Below are 23,210 nucleotides of genomic sequence, written 5' to 3'. Positions count from 1 at the left end.
TAGACACAAATAAACTGTCCCATATTTGACACACAGAAAGTATTTGGTTCCAGAGATGTGTTTATAGGACTTCAATTTCTATGCTCACCATCCCTCCTTCCAGTTTTGGCTTCTAAGTGCACTGATTTTTAAACACCTTGTATTTAAATAACATGCCATAGTGGATGTTGTAAGATCCGTGCAACTGTACCATGCTAATACTGTTGTCTACAGCAGGATTGTAATGCCAAAACACTGTAGGAAAGTGTGAAAAGACCTGCAAAGGATTGACAATTAGTGGAGGAGCTGGCAATTGAGCTTGAACATAAATGATTGTATTGTTTTGTGTGTAAGTAAGTGATGAGGTACATTGATGTCTAATTATGCTGTTGGTGGTAAATTGCTGGAAACCATATCAGTTGTGAAGAGCAGTTGCCAGACTTAAATTCATTGTAAGATTCTTAAGGAAATGTAATTAATCCATGAAAGAAGGGGCTTGCCAAACACTCATTAGACCAACGTTTGAATGTTGTCCATCAGTAGCGAACTTCATCTAGTTGGATTCGGCTGTGTTCATAACTGGGACACTGAATACAACCACCTGCAGATAAGCCCACAGGCAGAAGTCGCACAGATGAAGATCAGGTGACCAGCATTTTTTTTTTACGCACAGTGCTCATAGGCATGTCTAGTGTTCAAGCAATTCATTGTGCACTGCATGTTTGCACAGCACCACTTGACCTCTCCTGCAATACTGTGGCCATATCTTCGACAGACATGGATAAGCTGCTTTACTCCCTCTACCACAATGCACGTCAAAAGAACCTGTTTTATTTTTAATGTTGTAATAATTTCCTCTGGAGCCTTATCAGACATTGGACCAGTACCGTTTTTCATACCTTTGAGTGTGTCTTATTTCTGCAGATCTACTGATGCACCTTTAGCCTAAAGTGTAAAATTTTTTTCAATTATTTTCATGTGCAGGCGAAATATCTGCATATACTGTGTTGAAATACACACTCTACAGTTGCGTTTCCTCAAAGTAAACAGAGAAAATGGTTACCTTGTGTGGCACAGTTGTGTTACTAGGCTTCAGATTACATGAAAAGAGCTTGGTGGTGATGGGAGTCAAAGATAGGGTAACTGTGTTTGTTAATGACATATAGCACTTCTCATTAATCCCACTTTCCACAAATTATGAGCATATCTGCCAAAAGTAGGTGCATAACTGAAGATGTGTTCACTTTATACCTCCTACATCATAGTTCTACTGACATACGGTCTCTTACAGACCTTATGCATCTTCCCTTTTAATCCTCTTGTTAGAAGATTTCAGCACACAGTGTGATGTGGAGCTGATAAGACCTGTTGAGAGGGTAAAGTTAGTTTCTCGTCCTCTACTACCTTTATATTACACAAGCTACTATTTGGTGTGTGGTACATAAACTATCTTGATCATGTTGAGGACAATTTTAATGGTTAATGAAGACTGCCTCAGCTATATTGTTACACATTTATTGTGGAATGATCAGTTTCATTCTTAGAACATCTTAGGTTGTCAAGTTATGCAAAAGTAATGGCATAAACATTCTGTTGACCGCTTGACTCAAGTATGGTGAGCAGGTACAGCATGCTGCATAGAGGCTGCGTATGTCTTGGCTTTAGCACAATTTGACAACCTGAAGACATTCTAAGAACAAAACTGATAGTTGCACAATGAATGTGTATTAATAAAGCTGAGATGGTTTTCATTAATCATTGAAACAAAATCTACTTGTATCATTTTCCCACTTCCTATTCAGTGCACAGGAAAAAATATTCAGTATGCCTTTGTGTAATTAACAAACATAGTGAAAGCTTTCTCACTGAGAAAAGCAGCAGCTCACCAGCCTCTATACATATGCTTGAAATGGGACCAGTTCTGTAAATTCCTTTTGCCAACCTTATGCTGTCATAAATATTGTGTAGAATGTTAAGGGGACACTTGGTTGCACAGATTTGTAAATTATGCAGCCATAATCTAGGAAGACCAATTAAAGGCATCGTATATCTCCAACAGTAGGATGTGTCTATGTCTAACTCTGTCACTGAGGCACATATGAGTATATGTAGAACTCAGGGATATTTTGCAGATCATCAGAGAAAGTAAAACAAAAAATCTACTGGTTGGGTTGAAATTCCTCAATGTTTACTTAAGCAATGCTAACATAATCTAGCATAGCAGTTAGACCATCAGCAAGAGTGTGCCACTAGTTTCTGCTACTAATAAGGCGAGTACACCGTTCGCTTGTTGCATATCTTTATGAGCTTCAAACAGGAGCAGCTGCAGTAATGGATAGGAACTGTGATTGTTGTGTACTGATACGAGCTGAGTTGGTGACCCCTTGCTCACAGCTCCAGGCTGCGTTGGCGTCTGTCACACAGCTTGAGGCTGCTGCCGAGGGGTGTCACTGTGGGGGATTGAACGCAGGGATGCGAGGGACGTCGAGCACGTCCCATGTGTCCTCCGATCGGTCCACTGCTGTGACTGCCCCAGGTGCTGCCTGCACTGAGGTTGACCCCTCACCCGTGATCGAGTGGGAGATCATCCCAAAGTCTGGCAGGCAGCGAAAAACTTTCTTAGGGCCCGATCGCAGGGCATCCCTGGTTCGTTTGATGAACAGGTTTTGGGCGTTATCTGTGGCTGACGATGTCTCTGAGCCGGATGCAATCATCCATCCTGTTCCAGAGGAAGCTTCTCGGCCCGCAAGGTCTGGGCATTCACAGAGGGTGGGTTTGCTGGTAGTTGGGAGCTCCAATGTTAGGCGCATAATGAGGCCCCTTAGGAACATGGCTGCCAAGGAGGGGAAGGAAGCCAGTGTGCACTCCGCATGTGTTCCGGGGGGAGTCAGCCCGAATGTGGTTAGGGTGCTTCCGGCTGCCATGAAGAGTACCAGGTGCAGCCACTGCAGTTGGTGGCTCATGTCAGTGCCAATGACGTGTGTCACTTTGGATCGGAGCAGATTCTGTCTGGTTTCGGGCTGCTAGCAGAAACGGTAAATACTGCCAGGCTTGCTTCCGAGATTAAGGCGGAGCTCACCATCTGCAGCATTGTCGATAGAATCGACTGTGATCCTTCGGTGCAGAGCCGAGTGAAGAGTCTGAATCAGAGGATCGGGCGGATCTGTGATCGTGTAGGATGCAGATTGCCTTGACTTGTGCCATCGGGTGGTGGGTTTCCAGGTTCCGCTTAATAGTTCGGGAGTCCACTACGTACAGAAGGCGGCTACACAGGTAGCAGGGGCAGTGTAGAAGGGACTGGGCAGTTTTTTTTAGGTTACAGGGTCTCGGGGGAACTACAGAAGGGGCGTCCGTCTAAAAGTGGGAAGGTAAAACACAGTAAGGTAGTTGTAGAAATGATTGGTATTGTACTTGTAAATTATCGTAGCTGTGTTGGGAAAGAACCAGAGCTCCAAGCCCTAATAGAAAGCACTGAAGCTCAAATAGTTGCAGGTATAGAGAGCTGGCTAATGCCGGAAATAAGTTCAACCAAAATTTTTTCAAATTATCCAACAGTGTTCAGAAAGGATAGGTTAAATACAGTTGGTCGTGGAGTATTTATTGCTGTCAGAAGTAGTTTGCCTTGTAGCGAAATTGGAGTAGATAGATAGTGTGAAATAGTATGGGTAGAGGTTATACCTGACAATCGGACTAAACTATTAATTGGATTGTTTTACTGACACCCCCCCCCCCCCCCCCCCCCCCCCCCCCCCCCTTCCAACTCGGAAGATATAATTGCTGAACAGTTCAAAGAAAACATGAGTCTCATTTCAAATAAGTACCCCGCTCATACAATTATAGTCGGTGGTGACTTCAATCTACCCTCAATATGGTGGAAAAATTATACGTTTATAGCCGGCATCAGGCATAAAACGTCAACCGAAAATGTACTGAATGCTTTCTCAGAAAATTATTTTGAACAATTAGTTCATGAGCCCACTCGAAGCATAAATGGTTGCGAAAGCATACTTGACCTTATAGCTCCAAATAATCCTGGACAAATAGTGAGTATTATGACGAATTCAGGGATTAGCGACCACAAGGCAGGTGCTGCTAGGCACCATCAGAAAGAATTGCAAAGTATATCTATTTAAAAAAGCTGATAAAAATGCTCTTAATGCCTTCTTAAGAGACAGTCTTTACTCCTTCCGATCTAATCATGTAAGTGTAGAAAAGTTGTGGAATGTTTTCAAAGAGATAGTATCGATAGCAATTGAGAGATATATACCACATAAATTAATAAGTGATGGTACTGATACCCTATGGTACACAAAACAGGTGCAGAAGCAACAAAAAAAGCATGCCAAATTTAAAAGAACGCAAAATTCCCAAGATTGGCAAAGTTGTACAGAAGTTAGAAATATTGCGTGTATTTCAATGTGAGATGCAATTTAAAAATTTCCACACACAGTGAGGTGGCACAGTGGCTAGCACACTGGACTCTCATTTGGGAGGACGACGGTTCAATCCCATGTTCGGCCATCCTGTTTCCATGATTTACCTAAATCACTCCAGGCAAATGCCAGGATGGTTCCTTTGAAATGGCATGACCGACTTCCTTCCCCTTCCTTCCCTAATCCGTTGAGACCGATGACCTCGCTGTCTGGTCTCCTCCCCCTAAAACAACCCAACAACATCAACAATAATTTCCACAACGAAATTCTGTCTCGAAATCTGGCAGAAAACCCAGAGAGATTCTGGTCATACATAAAGCACACCAGTGGCAAGACGCAATCAGTACCTTCACTGCGCGAAAACAATGGTGTAGTCACTGATGACAGTGCCACTAAAGCAGAGTTATTAAACACGGTTTTCCAAAACTCCTTCACCAAAGAAGACGAAGTAAATATTCCTGAATTGCAATCAAGAACAACTGCCAAGATGAGAACCATAGAAGTAGATATACTCTGTGCAACAAATCAGCTTAAATCACTTAATAACGGCAAGGCCTCCGGTCCAGATTGTATACCAGTCAGGTTCCTCTTGGAGAATGCTGATAAAATAGCTCCATATTTAGCAATTATATACAACCACTTGCTCACAGAAAGATCCGTACCAAAAGACTGGAAGTTTGCTCAAGTGACACCAATACCCAAAAAAGGGAAGTAGGAGTAATCCCCTGAATTACAGGCCTGTGTCACTGATGTCGATTTGCAGTAGGGTTTTGGGACATATACTGTATCCGAACATTATGAAGTACCTTGTAGAAAATGATTTATTGACACATAGTCAGCACAGTTTCAGAAAATATCATTCTTGTTAAACACAACTAGCTCTTTATACTCATGAAGTAATAAGTGCCATTGACAGGGGATGTCAAATTGATTCCATATTTTTAGATTTCCAGAAGGCTTTCGACACTGTTCCTCACAAATGTCTTCTTAGCAAACTGTGTGCCTACGGAGTATCGCCTCAGTCGTGCGACTGGATTCGTGATTTCCTGTCAGAAAGGTCAAAGTTCATAGTAATAGATGGAAAGTCATTGAGTAAAACAGAAGCAATATCCGGCGTTCCTCAGGGAAGTGTTATAAGCCCTCTGTTGTTCCTGATCTGTATTAACGACATAGGAGATAACCTGAGTAGCCGTCTTAGATTGTTTGCAGGTGATGCTGTCATTTATCGTCTTGTAAAGTCATCAGATGATCAGAACGAATTGCAAAATGGTTTAGATGAGATATCTGTTTGGTGCGAAAAGTGGCAGTTGTCGCAGAATAAAGAAAAGTGTGAAGTTATTCACACGAGTACTAAAAGAAATCAGCTAAATTTCGACTATGCGGTAGGTCACACAAATCTGAAGGCTGTAAATTCAGCTAAATACTTAGGAATTACAATTACAAATAACCTAAGTTGGAACGATCACATAGATAATATTGTGGGTGGAGCAGACCAAAGACTGTGATTCACTGGCAGAACAAGGTGCAACAGGTCTACTAAAGAGACTGTTTACACCACACTTGTCTGCCCTATTGTGGAGTATTGTTGTGCGGTGTGGGATCCGCATCAGGTGGGACCGACGGATGACATCGAAAAAGTACAAAGAAGGGCAGCTCGTTTTGTATTATCACGAAATAGGGGAGATAGTGCCACAGATGACGAAGAAATTGAAGAAATGTATGATGAAATAAAAGAAATTATTCAGATTGTGAAGGGAGACGAAAATTTAATAGTCATGGGTGACTGGAATTCGAGTGTAGGAAAAGGGAGAGAAGGAAACATAGTAGGTGAATATGGATTGGGGGACAGAAATGAAAGAGGAAGCCGGCTGGTAGAATTTTGCACAGAGCACAACATAATCATAACTAACACTTGGTTTAAGAATCATGAAAGAAGGTTGTATACATGGAAGAACCCTGGAGATACTAAAAGGTATCAGATAGATTATATAATGGTAAGACAGAGATTTAGGAACCAGGTTTTAAATTGTAAGACATTTCCAGGGGCAGATGTGGACTCTGACCACAATCTATTGGTTATGACCTGTAGATTAAAACTGAAGAAACTGCAAAAAGGTGGGAATTTAAGGAGATGGGACCTGGATAAACTAAAAGAACCAGAGGTTGTACAGAGATTCAGGGAGAGCATAAGGGAGCAATTGACAGGAATGGGGGAAATAAATACAGTAGAAGAAGAATGGGTAGCTTTGAGGGATGAAGTAGTGAAGGCAGCAGAGGATCAAGTAGGTAAAAAGACGAGGGCTAGTAGAAATCCTTGGGTAACAGAAGAAATACTGAATTTAATTGATGAAAGGAGAAAATATAAAAATGCAGTAAGTGAAACAGGCAAAAAGGAATACAAACGTCTCAAAAATGAGATCGACAGGAAGTGCAAAATGGCTAAGCAGGGATGGCTAGAGGACAAATGTAAGGATGTAGAGGCTTGTCTCACTAGGGGTAAGATAGATACTGCCTACAGGAAAATTAAAGAGACCTTTGGAGATAAGAGAACGACTTGTATGAATATCAAGAGCTCGGATGGAAACCCAGTTCTAAGCAAAGAAGGGAAAGCAGAAAGGTGGAAGGAGTATATAGAGGGTCTATACAAGGGCGATGTACTTGAGGACAATATTATGGAAATGGAAGAGGATGTAGATGAAGATGAAATGGGAGATATGATACTGCGTGAAGAGTTTGACAGAGCACTGAAAGACCTGAGTCGAAACAAGGCCCCCGGAGTAGACAATATTCCATTGGAACTACTGACGGCCGTGGGAGAGCCAGTCCTGACAAAACTCTACCAGCTGGTGAGCAAGATGTATGAAACAGGCGAAATACCCTCAGACTTCAAGAAGAATATAATAATTCCAATCCCAAAGAAAGCAGGTGTTGACAGATGTGAAAATTACCGAACTATCAGCTTAATAAGTCACAGCTGCAAAATACTAACACGAATTCTCTACAGACGAATGGAAAAACTAGTAGAAGCCAACCTCGGGGAAGATCAGTTTGGATTCCGTAGAAACACTGGAACACGTGAGGCAATACTGACCTTACGACTTATCTTAGAAGAAAGATTAAGGAAAGGCAAACCTACGTTTCTAGCATTTGTAGACTTAGAGAAAGCTTTTGACAATGTTGACTGGAATACTCTCTTTCAAATTCTAAAGGTGGCAGGGGTAAAATACAGGGAGCGAAAGGCTATTTACAATTTGTACAGAAACCAGATGGCAGTTATAAGAGTCGAGGGACATGAAAGGGAAGCAGTGGTTGGGAAGGGAGTAAGACAGGGTTGTAGCCTCTCCCCGATGTTGTTCAATCTGTATATTGAGCAAGCAGTAAAGGAAACAAAAGAAAAATTCGGAGTAGGTATTAAAATTCATGGAGAAGAAATAAAAACTTTGAGGTTCGCTGATGACATTGTAATTCTGTCAGAGACAGCAAAGGACTTGGAAGAGCAGGTGAATGGAATGGACAGTGTCTTGAAAGGAGGATATAAGATGAACGTCAACAAAAGCAAAACAAGGATAATGGAATGTAGTCTAATTAAGTCGGGTGATGCTGAGGGAATTAGATTAGGAAATGAGGCACTTAAAGTAGTTAAGGAGTTTTGCTATTTGGGGAGCAAAATAACTGATGATGGTCGAAGTAGAGAGGATATAAAATGTAGGCTGGCAATGGCAAGGAAAGCGTTCCTGAAGAAGAGAAATTTGTTAACATCCAGTATTGATTTAAGTGTCAGGAAGTCATTTCTGAAAGTATTCGTATGGAGTGTAGCCATGTATGGAAGTGAAACATGGACGATAAATAGTTTGGACAAGAAGAGAATAGAAGCTTTCGAAATGTGGTGCTACAGAAGAATGCTGAAGATTAGATGGGTAGATCACATAACTAATGAGGAAGTGTTGAATAGGATTGGGGAGAAGAGAAGTTTGTGGCACAACTTGACCAGAAGAAGGGATCGGTTGGTAGGACATGTTCTGAGGCATCAAGGGATCACCAATTTAGTATTGGAGGGCAGCGTGGAGGGTAAAAATTGTAGAGGGAGACCAAGAGATGAATACACCAAGCAGATTCAGAAGGATGTAGGTTGCAGTAGGTACTGGGAGATGAAAAAGCTTGCACAGGATAGAGTAGCATGGAGAGCTGCATCAAACCAGTCTCAGGACTGAAGACCACAACAACAACAACAACAGTGCCACAGACATGATACGTGAATTGGAGTGGCAGTCATGAAAACAAAGGCGTTTTTCGTTGCGACGGGATCTTCTCATGAAGTTTCAATCACCAGTTGTCTCCTCCGATTGCGAAAACATTCTGTTGGCACCCACCTACATTGGGAGAAATGATAATCACGGTAAAATAAGAGAAATCGGGGCTCGCACAGAAAAATTTAAGTGCTCGTTTTTCCCGCGTGCAGTTCGAGAGTGGAACGGTAGAGAGACAGCTTGAAGGTGGTTCATTGAACCGTCTGCCAGGCACTTTATTGTGAATAGCAGAGTAATCACATTGATGTAGATATAGACATATCCTTTGATGCATCTAATAATAGTGTCTTAAGAGGAGGAGTGTTTCCCGATATATGAAATTGAGGAATTGTTAAACCTCTCTACAAAGAAGGTGATAAAGAATTAGTAGAAAATTACAGGCCACTTGCCTTTGCTTCAGTTTTTAGTAAGTTAATGGAAAAAATAATTCTGAAATGTACATTAGAGTATTGTAATATACATAACGTCCTGGGAGATTTTCAGCTTGGTTTTAGGAGCAGCTGTAGCCCAGTGACAACAGCACTACAATTTATGCTGAAAGTTCTTAACAGAATTGATGAATGGATGCAAGTAGCTGGAGTTTTCCTAGATCTATCAAAGGCTTGTGATAGGGTTGATCGTGAGATACTCCTATCAAAATTGGCCACAGTGCAAAACTTTTGCACCTTATTACCTCTTATTAAAAACAAAAAAAATAAAAAAATGAAACCCGAAGACAGTGAACTGCAGTCCACACAATAATCGTGAAACATTAAAAAGTTACAGGTCAAGGGACATGAATATTAAATTGCGTGTGCTTCAGGGATTAGACAGAGTAAAACTGCAGAAAAGAGCTCTGAGAATATTTCACAAAAAAGAAGCTAGAACATCGTGCTAGGGATTGTTTATAGTTTTTAAAATGATGACTGACTATTCTATGTACATTTTTGAAACAATAAAACCAGGTGTAGAAGATAAGAAATATACATGTCGTAATGCCTAAATTTATGAACATAACACTGGACAAATACAAAATTATCATATGGTAAACAGGAGACGGGGGGGAAAAAAAAACTGCAAACAGCCCATACATTAAAGGAGCAAAATACCTGACTGCACTATCGAGGAAACTGTTAACTGGTGAAAAATTCAAAAGACGTCTAAAATCATGGCTCATTGAGCAGTGCTACGATAGTGACCATAGAAACTAAAATCTAATTTATTATTATGTAAAATAATTGACTTTATCCTTTAGGATCTATTATAAAATAAATTTAGATTGTTTACTGTTTGTATCTATTGTACTACCAGTTGCTATGCATGTAATTCCATGTTTCATGCAAGTAAATTACTAAAAAGTATGGACCTGAATATACTTACTTTCGGATCCATGCTGTTAGCGCTGTGGTGGTTTCACTTCCCAACCATATCACTAACTATGAAGCTGCGAAGTTTGCGATTCTGAGGACACTGACAAAGCCATAAATATCTTGTTCACTCAGATTCCCAGAGAGCCCTGCAACTTGCCACTTGGATTCACACAGATGAGACTATTTTGCAGGACTTCAGGAAATCCATCTCTATTTACTACAAAGGGAAGTGAGTCTCATTTGACCAGTTACCAGGGCATGTGAGTCAGATGGAAAGAGGAAACTGACATACCAAAGATAAATGCAGAGTTTTCTTCCTCTTCTTCTTTATCCTCCTGCTCCTCCTCTTCCTTGTTCACAAAACCTTTACAATCACATTTTTTCTCCCACAGTTTCGTCATTCGGCATTTCGTCCCATTGTAGTCCTCTTTGATGAACATCATCGTTCACCCATCTCAATCTTGCCACTATACTGAGATGACTAATTGTTCTGCATGCAGTTGTTTCATTTTTAAAACTGAGAAACTGAATGGTAAAAAAAAAAAAAACACAAGCCAAACTGTGTGGTTCTGGAGAGCTTCATACAATTTTTACCAGCTGCGGATGGTAAGAAATTTCTCTCTTAAGACTGAGAATCGGGCACTGCCCCCCAATGCATGCCTACTGCCAGCCAAGAGATGATCTGCCAGTTTGTGGTGCTTGTGCTGTGCTATCTTCAGTGCATCACATTTTTACTCACTGCATGGCAAGAGAGAATCTCTAGGTTTGAAGAAGATAGTCAGTTTTTGATGATGATGGTGCAAATTGTTATATTATGTTTAATGTTGAGAGAACATCCAAAACTGGACAGGAGGAGACTATGCTGAATTACAGACTGGGGCTCAGCCACTTCTGTTAATAAGCTGGCAGCCATATGTATTTGTTTTGGTTTTAAAATTACCACATACCTCTTCTTGCTTTGGGAATGTAATTGTTTCCTGTCTTTCAGACAATATTTCACCACGCTCACTTCACTATGAAAGCATAGAAATCATATGTGACAATGACTGTGGTGGATATTTTCAGAAGTTTTGAGTTTCATCTAGAATTAACATGAGAATTGGATCCTTTAATATAACATTTGTCATGAAAGACTTCATGGTTATATTATTTTTAATTTAACATTTTTTTTACATGTGGAAGATATTAAGAAAAGAGCACAAATACTTGATCATACATATTTGAGAGAAGTTATTTCCTGAAAAGTGTGTATATAAATTATTATACAAGGTTCTTCAAAATGATCTAGACACTTTCAAGTGATTGGGAAAAAATGTTTGTATTGTGGTAAGGTATTACATGATTTTGTGTGTGGAAATGGCAACTCAGGAAGTTTTTTATTTATTTTTTTAGTGATCTTCAGCAACATGGCTGCCAGACCAGTACAGAAGCATTTTGTGTGCCTTAGTTGTGCATGAGTGAGTCTGCAACCATATGTCAATGCAAAACTATTTCTACAAACGTTTCTCATCTTGTGTAATGGCTTGGAGTAACTGAATCCAATATTATTCCATTCCCAGACATTTCCTCAGCACTCTCCAAACAGTTGTTTGTGGAATTCATAGCTCGCTACCAGCACAATCAATTGATTTTTGTGACCTTCTGAAAAATGTACTCTTTGTCCATTCAACCCATTCCTCAGATGTTAATAGCACCTACAGCATTTGTGTTTACAGAGACGTTCTGTTTTGTATCCATCCTATTTTGTACTTATGTATCCATTGGTAAATTGATTGTGTGGCAGGTGGAGCCTTGTTAAATATCGCCCTGAATTTCCAGTGCACAGTTGTTGCGGACTCACTCTTACAAAACTCCATGACACAAAATGCCTTCTCCATTGGTTTGGCAACCAAGTGTCGATCATTTTGAATAATCCTCTAAATCATAATTACTGTTTTTATTTTCAAAGCATCAAATGATAGTTCAGTTACTTACAGTGTCTTTGTTGTTTCAGACTATACAGCATGGTTTCCCAAACAAACCAACATCACTTGCGTGGGATCCAACCCTTCGTCTGTTGGCGCTGGGAACTGCTTCTGGAGCCATTAAAGTGTATCCTCTTTCTATTTAATATTCTAGAATGTTAGTCAATGTTAAATCATACCAAAACATATGAAACAAATAGTTCATGATGTATTTTCAAATGTGTGTCCAGTCAAATGATATTTCCAGTATATCGTGACATGTTAAACAAATTGAAAAGAACGAAATTGTGCAAATTCTCAGTAGTGATGAAACAAATATTTAATCTCATTTCACTGTCCGACAAAATACCAGATATCAAGTGAATATTTTTAATTTATGAAAATTTAATAGCATTATCTTTATTTAACTCATGACACCTTGCTACCCCTCCCCCTCCCCACCCCAGCCTCTTCCTTACCCCCATCTAGTTGCCACTCCCATCATGCACTGCTGCTGTTGCTTGCAGTGTGGCTTCGGCTGCTAGAGGCTGCGGTCATATTTCCGAGAGCTGCATTTGCGCACTATTATTCATCTTAACAAAAAATAAATTAGTTCTGTATGGAATGTAACAATATTATGAAAAGGAGAGATGCTATAAGCTTTCGGCCATCAAGGCCTTTGTTGAAAACACACACACTCACGTGCTCGCACACGTGCGCAAATGCAGCTCTCGGAAATATGACCGCAGCCTCTAGCAGCTGTAGCCACACTGCAAGCAACAGCAGCAGTGCATGATGGGAGTGGCAACTAGATGGGGGTAAGGAAGAGGCTGGGGTGGGGAGGGGGAGGGTTAGCAAGGTAGAGGTGGGGGACAGTGAAGTGCTGCTGTGGAGCACGTAAGGACGAGGTGGAGAGAGGGTAGGGCAGCTGGGTGCAGTTAGGGGGTTAGACAGAGCGCAGAGGAGAGGTGGGGCAGGAGGTGTTTCAGAAAAGGAGAGAAGTAAAGAGAATGATGAGTGCGTTGGTGGAATGAGGACAGTGTACTGCTGGAATGGGAACAGGGAAGGGGCTCGATGGGTGAGAAAAATGACCAACGGAGGTTGAGGCCGGGAGGGTTACGGGAACATAGGATATATTCCAAGGAGAGTTCCCCCACCTGCACAATTCGGAAAAAGCTGGTGTTGGTGGGAAGGATCCGGATGACATAGGCTGTGAAGCAGTCATTCAAATGATGGGTGTCGTGTTGGGCAGCGTACTCAGCAACAGGGTGGTCCACTTGGTTCTTGGCCACAGTTTGTCAGTGGCCATTCATGCGGACAGACAACTTGTTGGTCGTCATGTGCACACAGAATACAGCACAGTAGTTGCAGCTTAGCTTGTAGATGACATGATTGGTTTCACGTGTAGCCCTGCCCTTGATGGGATAGGTGATGTTTGTGACTGGACTGGAATAGGTGGTGGTGGGAGGATGTATGTCTTGCATCTGGGTCTTGGGGGGGGGGGGGGGGGGGCTCTGTTTTCGACAATGGCCTTGGTGGCCCAAAGCTTATATTGTGGCAGTCTTCTTGTTGTACCTCTCTGCAACACAGCACCTATGCTATGTGGTGAGTAGCAACTTTCCTTTTCATAACATTAATAAATTAGTTCTGATACATTACTAGAGATGGTTTATGGTGAATTAACAGCAGTTTCTCTGTGCTAAGAGAGAATAAGTATTTTCACTTCTTAAACAAGGCCAGCTTCAGATACACCGCTGGATGGTGCTGAAAAATAAATTCTAATGAACTTTGTCAAATTCGTACACTGTCACATTAGGCAATGCTAATTGTTTTCCAAATATAAGGGGTACAATTGACGTAGTTTCGATCAGGCTTCAAATATGATTCTTGACTATCACACTGATTCTTAATATTTTCATTTGCCGCCTCAGTAAACAAAGCACAGAAGAGTCGTGAACTTTGAGTCACAGTTGATTCAGTCTTGTCTCATGTATTTATTTTAATAAGCATTGGGGATGAACTGCTACTGGTGGAAGGTTCTTCACAATATCTCAGTACCGTAGGATCTTCTGAAGAGGGTTGTCCTCTTTGACAATCCTTAGTCTTTCTTGAATCTCGGATCAAGAAAAATTGCAGTTGAGTAAACTGGGAATCATTTTAGGAGGAGAAATGACTTTCTAATTCAGCTTTCTATGAGACACTCATGTGTAGTAAGTCTTGGATTCTTTGTACTGTCTCCTTATCTAAATACTTATTAAATACTACAACATGTGGTCTTTCTTAGGATATGCAGGAGAGACCACAACTTACTTTTGTTTTTCCTCAAAAAGCTTTAGTAGCTTAGTAGCTTAACACACAGCTCCATCAACCACCACTGATGATTAATCAAATTAATGAGCATGTTGTGATTATCCACATGCAGACAGTTAGTTTCTGTTCCAAAGGGTGCTCTACCATTTATAAAAGTTGGAATTCCATCTCGTGCTGATATCTGGCACCAATTGATGCTCCATTAATTTAGCTCTTTTTGAATGGTGAACAGTTGTACTGGAGCTAAGCTCAAATGAAGTGCATTAGTCATTCTTGCTACTTCGGGCTGGACCCTTGGTGACTCATTGTAATCTGCAATAGTTTTAAGCTCCATTGCTATATTGTCTCCAGTGTGAGAACCTGGAGAAGGCTGTCTAGCAAGAACTCAACTGGTATTCACGTTACATATAAAAGAGGCGTGAAAACAGGAAGCTGGTTTAGTTATAAAAACAGGTCCATACATCAAAACTAACAAACTGTGGGAGCTGTGAAATATTTCTTCTAAATTTGTCATAAATTCTGTCTAAGGTGTGAGGAACAATTTTGTGGGAAATGTATGTAAGGCTTGACATTTCATAGCATGGTAAAACTTGTTCTAAGAGTCTTATAAATCCATCCTTTCTACTACATGCAATGGCTCACTATACTTTGCAATTGCTTTCCTGTCCATGTTCAAGATTAGCTTATACTGGGTTTGTCTTAAGACAGTTGGGCATGGCTGTGGTTGTACCTTTATTAATTGCATGGAATTTGTCTGGATACTTCACTTAAAATGGATTTTTCATTGCTGAAGTACCTATTGGATAAGAGAAAATATTTCACTGGATTTCAGGTAGGTTAGGTATTTTCTTTTAGTCACATGGTATTTGCAGTCTCGTTTCACAAAATATTTGCACATCCCAAACAAATTTAATTAAACGGAATATTGAGTAAATTGGTATAGTACCAATCTAACAGCATTGATCATCATATCTATGGACAAACACCTTGTTGATCAGTGCAATAAAACAATTCGAAATAAAAGAATAAGAGATAAGCTAAGACTGGTACATACCTGCTTATCCCCAGGGGGCTCACAACTCTTTTTGTGAGTGCATGCTTGCTTACAATGGTGCCCCAGCCTTTGCAGTGTTACTTCCTTTATTTGCTGCAAGCTTATACTTCCACTAACCCTTTCCCCACCTGCCTCTCCATCTGATGGTTTTCTTGGTGCAGACTCTGCTTGGACCTGGTTTATGATTTTGAATTCGTTTCCACTTCCAGTTTTTTCTACAATTTTTCATTAAATAAATACATACATGGTCACCATTGTTGTTTTTGACCTGCCATGAATTTTCAAAATTCTCCAGAAGTGCGGATAGTGCGTGGAAGGTCGCCCAGTGCATGCTCCACCTTCGTACCTTTCCATCTGTGCACCTGTCCCTTTAATAAGGTAGTACGCCTAAAATCCAGCATTGTAGCCATACCGTTGTGGGGAGGGGGGGGGGGGGGGGGAGGGTCATCAAGTACCTGCTTAGTGGTAGCCTCCTAACCATGCAGGGATTGCACCGTTGGTGCTTGAGCTGAAAACTCCCCATGTAAGCAAAGGAGTACGTGCCCATCGTGACTGGGGCACGGGGACTCTGAGCTAGAGATTACTGGTCAGGTAACCATTGCTGAGGCTGGGAGGCACTTGGGTGAAGGGGGGGGGGGGGTATCTGCTAAAAGCAGCTTGTATATGTTGGCAACTGGTGAATCATATTATACGATTGGAAGTAACCTCCTGAGCATCAGTTAAAGCCTGAAGACGGTTCGCTAAAGCACTGAAACTGGCAGCCGTACAATAAATACCATCATAAGAATGGCTGTAAGAGTTCCATTTTAAGGATGGACATACAAAAACAGGGTGTACCTCCTAGCTGGAGCCAAGTTACCTTCCACTGGCTTCTCTCCCCAGGAACAGCTCCCTCAGGACGTTTTTTCCCAGGTTTCTGCTGGTCTAAGTGTAAACCAGCCAGTGGTTGAAGGAGCTACACATCACATGTTACAGGGCTTAGCGAACATCATCATTACCTGAAACTGATTCAGATAAGCCCTTCCAATCATTCAAATTCTCTTAGGAGAGGAAAGGTAAGTAGTAGTCCTCAAAAAGGAGATTCCAGTGGTCCCCACACCACTAGATCCTGCCTGTTCCTCATCTGTGGCCAAGGCAGAGATTCCATTGGCCCCTGTTGCCCCAGGTCGCACCACGCAATGGAACCCACAACCTGTTTGTGTTGTTGCCATAACCACTCAGCAAGTGGCAGCAAGTGACCTTAGGACATAACCTGCCTCCATGGTCCCTTCATGGCCTCACAGTACATTGACAACATTATTCTCCAGTGACATTGACAACATTATTCTCCAGTGGAATTGTAGCGGTTTTTTCCACAACCTGGCTGAGTTATATCTTTTAAGCACTTTCCCTTCGTTCTGCTTTGCCCTTCAGGGGACTTGATTTCCAGCAGTGTGGACCCTGGCCCTTCATGGAAACTGGGGATATTATAAGAATTGTGCTTCCTACGACAGGCTGTTGGGCTGAATTTGCACATATGTTCTGGACACTATACAGTGAATGTGTGCTCTTTATACAACTTTAGAGACTGTGGCTGTTCGGGTAAGGGCATTTCAGTACTTATCATCAGCAATGCTTATCTCCCTCCCAATGGTGAAGCGACTCAGAACATATTGTTTGCATTGATTTCTCAGCTCCCCCTACCTTTCCTAATGATGGGCGGTTTCAATGCCCATAACCCTTTGTGAGGTGGAACAATCATCACTGGCCACAGTAAAGATCTGAAAAACTTACTGGCAAAACTTGACCTTTGCCTGTTGAATACTGGTGGTGTGGCATGTGGAACCTTCTTGGTCATTGATCTTTCTGTCTGTAGCCTTTGTCTTCTCCCATCCACCCACTGGAGGGTCCATGATTATGTATGTGGTAGTGATCATTTCCCGATCTTCCAGTTCCTCCCTCAGCATCACTTCCCTGGATGCCTGTCCAGATGGGCTTTCAGCAGTGTTGACTCGGTTGCTTTTGCCTCTGCTGTCGCCCTTCCCCCACTGCATGGAGATATCGATGAGGCAGTCCAGAATACAACTACGGCCAGCCATTCTTTTGGCACTGATGTAACGATACCCTGTTCCTCGGGACTGCCTGGTGGAAGACAGGGGCCTAGTGGTTATCAGAAAATGCAGAGGCCATTAGTAATCGTAGGTGGGCTCTCAACACCATAAGCTCTCAAAACCACATCCTTACCATCATTAAAATGGGGGTGAGTTCCCATCGCAAAGGTGAGCAAGTGTCATTGTCCCTGTACTGAAAATGGGTAAGCACCCTATTGAGATTGACAGTTATTGCCTAATTATGTCACCAATATTCTTTGCAAGTTATTTAATGCATGGTGAGCCAGTGGCTAAGTTGGCTCCTTGAGACTCAGGTTCTTCTGGCTCCATCCCAGGGTGGTTTTCACCTGGGGCGTTCCATTACTGATAATCTGATTTACCTGGAGTCTGCCATCTGAAGAGCTTTTGCTCGACATCAACACCTTATAGCCATTTTAGTCAACCTGCAAGAGACTTAAGACACCATATGGCAGCACCACATCCTCGCTACCTGACAAGAGTGTGGTCTCCAGGGTCCACTCCTGATTTTTATCCAGAGCTTCTTGTCTCGTCGTATATTCCGGGCTCAAGTTAATGCCTCCCACAGTTCTCCCCATATCGAAGATAATGGGGTCCTGCAGGGCTCTGCACTGAATGTCTCTCTCTTTCTAGTAGCCATCAGTGGTCTAGCAGCAGATGTGGGGTCTTGAGTATCACCCAACTTGTATGCTGATAACATTCGCCTGTACTAGTGTGGGTGTTGTTGAACATTGACTGTGAGGCGCCATACGAAATGTGCAGGCAGGGCCCTCACAATTGGCTTCTGGTTTTCAGCTGCCAAGATTCGCGTCATGCTCTTCTGCCGACATACTGTTCACCCACAACCAAAACTCTACCTCGACGACCAACTACTCTGTGGTGGATACTTACTGTTTTTTCGGACTGTTTGACACGGATTCCCCGTCTTTACTAGCCTAAGCCACTGGATGCACCTTAGTACACTTCAGTGCCTGAGGAACACCTGCTGGGATGCAGATTGCACTACCCTTATGGAGCTTTACCAAGCAGTGATACAATCCTGTCTTAATTGTGGTAGTGTGGCATACAGTTAGACGTCACCCTCAGCATTGTGGTTGCTGGATCCGATACACTACTGCAGGGTTTGACTAGTGAGAGGAGCTTTTAGAACTAGACCTGTGAACAGCTTACTTATTTATTCTGGGGTTCTCCATTGTAGATCAGGTGCCAACAACAGTTTGTCAGTTATGCTGCACAGCTCCCCAAAGCATCCAGACTTCCATCTCTTTTTCACAAACGCAGAAATCCATCTCGCCGCAACAGCGGCCCAAATCAGGGATTATGACCACAATCTCTGTCCGGTCCCTCCTTCCTGTACTCCAGGTGTTTCCTCTACCATCTCTTCTCCAGGCCCTCTCACCCACTCCTGTGGGTGCACCCCTTGGCCACAGCTTCATCTTGACGTATCAGAAAGTTTGAAAGAATTGGTACATCCTGAGACCCTCTGCTACCAATTTTTCTCCATACTTGGCACATCCTGGGGATCAGAAGTGGTCTATACTGATACCTCAATGGTTGATGGTCACATTGGCTTTGCTTATACTCATGCGGGACGTACTGAACTGCATTCCTTGCCGGGTGGCTGTAGTGTTTTTGCTGTGAGTTGGTAGCCGTCACTCGTGCTCTTGAACATATCTGTACTTGCATCACTGAGTCCTTTCTCATCTGCAGTGACTCCTTGAGCAGTTTGCAAACTCTTGACCAGTGTTACCCTCACCATCCCTTGGTAATGGCTATCAAGAATTCCCTGTATGTCCTTGAACAATGTGGACACTCAGTGACGGAGCCCGGGCTATGTTTTGATCTCGGGGAATGAACTCGCTGATAGCCTGGCCAAACTGGCTATCAGTTAGCTAGACTCTTGATCAGTATTCTGAAAACAGACCTCTGTTCAGTATTACTCTGTCAAGTTTTAAGGATCTGGAATACAAAATGTCTCACTCTGACTTCTCCAAACAAACTACAGGTGATAAGGGAAACTACAAATCTCTGGAGATCCTCCATACAGGCCTCTTGCCAGGACTCTACTGTCTTTTGCCAGTTCTCCTTCAGCTGTACTTCGCTGATTCTTGGTCATCTCCTCTGTCACAAGGATCCTCCCTGCTGTTATTGTGGTTCCTATCTCACGGTGGGCAGCCTAGCCGCCCTACGTCACAATTCTAATCTCCCCGACTCGCTATCTGAGGTGCTGGGACACAGTGCGTCAGTGGCTGACTTAGTTTTATGTTTTACCAGTCTCTTTAAGGGAGGGCCACTTAACCTTATTGGCCCATTGAGGGGTTGGCAGAGCACTCTGTTGCCTCCTCTGCTCACACCAGGTTGCAGCTGTCTGGGCTCACCCTACCTGCTCTTTTACTCTTCCTCCCCCATCTCATGTGGTCTGTTTGACTTGTTCATCTTTTGTCTATCTGTGCTTCTCTTTCTCTGTCAGTGTTGCCAGTCTGTTCTAGTCAAATTCTGAGTGGGATACCTCTGTAAATGGCGGGAGTGGGGATGTATGTCCTCTCATTGCACTCTGCTTTTGGCGGCTTCCAGTCATGGAGTCCTGTCTGTTCGATGGAAAAGGTATGATGACCTAATAGTTTGGTCCCTTTAATCATCATCGCCAGCCGGTGTGGCCGAGCGTTTCTATGCGCTTCAGTCTGGAACTGCACGACTGCTACAGTTGCGGGTTCGAACCCTACCTCGGGCTGGATGTGTGTGATGTCTTTAGGTTAGTTAGGTTTAAGTAGTTCTAGGGGACTGATGACCTCAGAATTAAGTCCCATAGTGCTCAGAGCCATTTGAACCTTTAACCATCCAGCTAACCAATCTACCATGTATGATTTCTTTTCTTTCGCCACCATCGGAAATTTGAACTCGGCAGTGCAAATAAGTGACAAATCTATAATTGTCACCTTTGTATCAAAATATTTCCAAATGACTTTTATTGTAATTTATGTTGTAATTAATAGATTGTTTTCAGTAATAAGCTCAAATAACACTGACTTAATGTGTTTACAATGTGTAACAAAGCAAATAATCTAGCCAATCAGTCAATATATTGTTCATATGCGTCACTCATGAATGACAATGCTAGTACCTGCCCGATTTTTCCGTATCTGAGCTCTACAATTTTGGTGAGACCTGAAGACATGCTTTATCATAATGCGTGGCTGAATATCCAGCTGTTGTGCTTATAGGATGGTTGGACATATGGGAGTAACCAGCCAAACAATCTAACAGTTTCATCTCTGAAGTCTCAGTGATGCTCCTTCTATGTACCTCTTTTACTGTCGCCATTGTGATTCCTTTTATTTTCCATTCTGCTCAAATAGCTTAAACCTTAGCTACAATTATGTTCCCACACAGTGCAGTTTTCTCTTCAAAATTGTTTCATATGTTTACATTTTTTATTTCTTAAAATTATGTTAAATTACATTATATACACTGTTCATACTATAGACCCATAGTAAGAGATCCTCAAGAATGTGGAACACCACAAGAAACATATTTTCAGACGTAGGCATATACTAGTTTTCATCCCACACATCCCAAAGGATATGTGAAAAAAGTTTATATAATTCAATTTACACAGTTACAAAACCTTTCTGCAAACAGTTCAATGTACACATACTAAAGTGTAGAAGATAATTCAAAATCTATTGTAGCTTAGTGTCATCCCTAAACAGAAACAGGTTTGTAAATTAAACTAGAATGAGTTTTCACTTTGCAGCAGGGTGTGTTTTGATAAGAAACTTCCTGGCAGATTAAAACTGTGTGCCTGACTGGTAATCAAACCCAGACAGAACCTTTGCCTTTCATGGGCTAAGCTACCTACGCATGACTCAAGACCAGTCCTCGCAGATTTAATTCCTCCAGTAGTTCGTATCCTACTTTCCAGACTTCACAGAAGTTCTCATACAAAAATTGTGGGTCTAGCACCCAGAGAAGACAGGAGGTTGCGGAAACTGTTCTTCCAGTACTGCTAGTCCCGCAAGTTTTGCTGGAGAACAAATTAGGATTCCCTCTGAATCCAGTGTCTCTTTTAGTTGCTCTTCAAAGGTCTGTATGATCCTCCTATGTTAAGGATTTCTTAAGCACGAAATTTGAAACTTCACTATTCATTTTGCTATCCTCTATTGCCACACCAGAACGGTTGCCGAGTGACTGGGTCGAAGCCTTCAGTCCATGTTGGAGGGGTGGTGGTGGTGGTGGTGGTGGTGGTGGTGGTAATAACTGAAATTTATGTACTTTCATATTAAGTAAATAACAATGCTAGTATGCATTATGGACCAAAATCATGTTACAGCTCTTTTTGAACTGTGGACTTATTACTTTCATAATTTGGATTGTTAGACAATTTTTTGATATTGTGAACTGTGTGAACATTTCATTTCTGTAGTAGCCAATAATTTTCCTAAACTTTAAACAGTTTTGGCAAGCCCGGTGTTGAATTCTATGGACAACACACAAACCACGAGGCTGCAGTCACAAGGCTTGTGTTCATACCAAATGAGGTTAGTAATTTACTGATCTGGATTTCATGTTGAAGAAAGTGTGTGTAATGTTTATTATTTTTCTATTACTTTTTTCCCTAGGGCCGCATTGTGTCCCTGTGTGACGATAACTCTCTCCACATGTGGGAAATAAATGAAGGTTCCTTGGAAGAAGTCAAAGCTCAAGCATTGGAAGGGAAGTGAGTAAACTTTTGCCCTTAATATGATTCTTGCAGATTGTAGAGACTGCTTATTGTTGAATGGATTGCAGGAGTGGAACTGTGTAATCCGAGTCTTACATGAAGAGAGAGATACTTTCGTTTTGGTTGCAGCTAAAACAGAATGATCTTCCAGAACGAATATTTCACTCTGCAACGGAGTGTGCACTGGCTGATACGAAACTTCCTGACAGATTAAAACTGTGCTGGACTGAGACTCAAGCTAGAGACCTTTGCCCGTGAAAAGCAAAGGTCCCAAGCTAGAGTCTCAGTCCGGCACACAGTTTTAATCTGCCAGGAAATTTCAGAATGGTCTTCGTTACCAGGTAGTGGTAAACTGATAGGTACAACCAGTATAGATGTTAAATTCAGTTGCCTTTGGAGCAAGAGATTCTTTCATCTGAGCAGATACAAAAAAAAGCTTGAAGAAAGAAGACTTCACAAAAGTGAGACCACAAAATCTTTTTAGTTAACTGCAGCTTATCTTTGCTAAAGAGACTTAACGAAGTAGTCGGGCAATAACTTTATATTTTTTTTAAAGTTCAAACAAGAATCAACTGAAAAAGTCAGTCAATAACAAAGAATAGTCAAGCAGATCATCTGTGCACTCATCGCCACAGAATATGCTGCGCTTCACTGTAAATTCACGGATGGTCTTGTGGTGGCTCCCACGCAGACCCACCATCACCCTCCTGTAGAGTAGAGCCTCAGGAATGTAGGGTATTTATATTTCTCCCGACAAAATGTCGATGGAACAATGAGGGTAAAGAAGAAAGTTACTCACCAGTAGTTGCCCGTCATCACTCTCTGGGTTGTATTGTTTCCAAAGCGATGGTGATACCAGCAGATACACTCCTTAGACATGTTGTTGTGTTCCCTTCTCATCTTGTATGTGTGTGCCTTACCTCTGCGCAACATCAATATCTGTTGCTGCAAGCCTATCAAGTGCATTGGAAAGCACCACAGCCATTCTAACTCCGTCTGGCAACTGT

The 23,210-nt window shown here is 42.0% G+C and overlaps 1 protein-coding gene across 1 annotated transcript in view; it reads left to right on the top strand.

Moving 5' to 3' along the window:
• LOC124774002 (lethal(2) giant larvae protein homolog 1) overlaps nucleotides 1-23,210 on the top strand; it is a 354,779-nt gene that overhangs the window by 65,327 nt on the left and 266,242 nt on the right. The window contains 3 exon segments of the mRNA XM_047249448.1: nucleotides 12,062-12,159; nucleotides 21,937-22,021; nucleotides 22,103-22,200. Coding sequence (XP_047105404.1) covers nucleotides 12,062-12,159; nucleotides 21,937-22,021; nucleotides 22,103-22,200 — 281 coding nt within the window.

This window comes from Schistocerca piceifrons, chromosome 2, assembly GCF_021461385.2.
Source record: "Schistocerca piceifrons isolate TAMUIC-IGC-003096 chromosome 2, iqSchPice1.1, whole genome shotgun sequence".
In the NCBI taxonomy this organism is placed as follows: domain Eukaryota; kingdom Metazoa; phylum Arthropoda; class Insecta; order Orthoptera; family Acrididae; genus Schistocerca; species Schistocerca piceifrons.
Note: the sequence above shows the minus strand (reverse complement) of the source record. Positions and strands in the feature narration are given on the sequence as shown.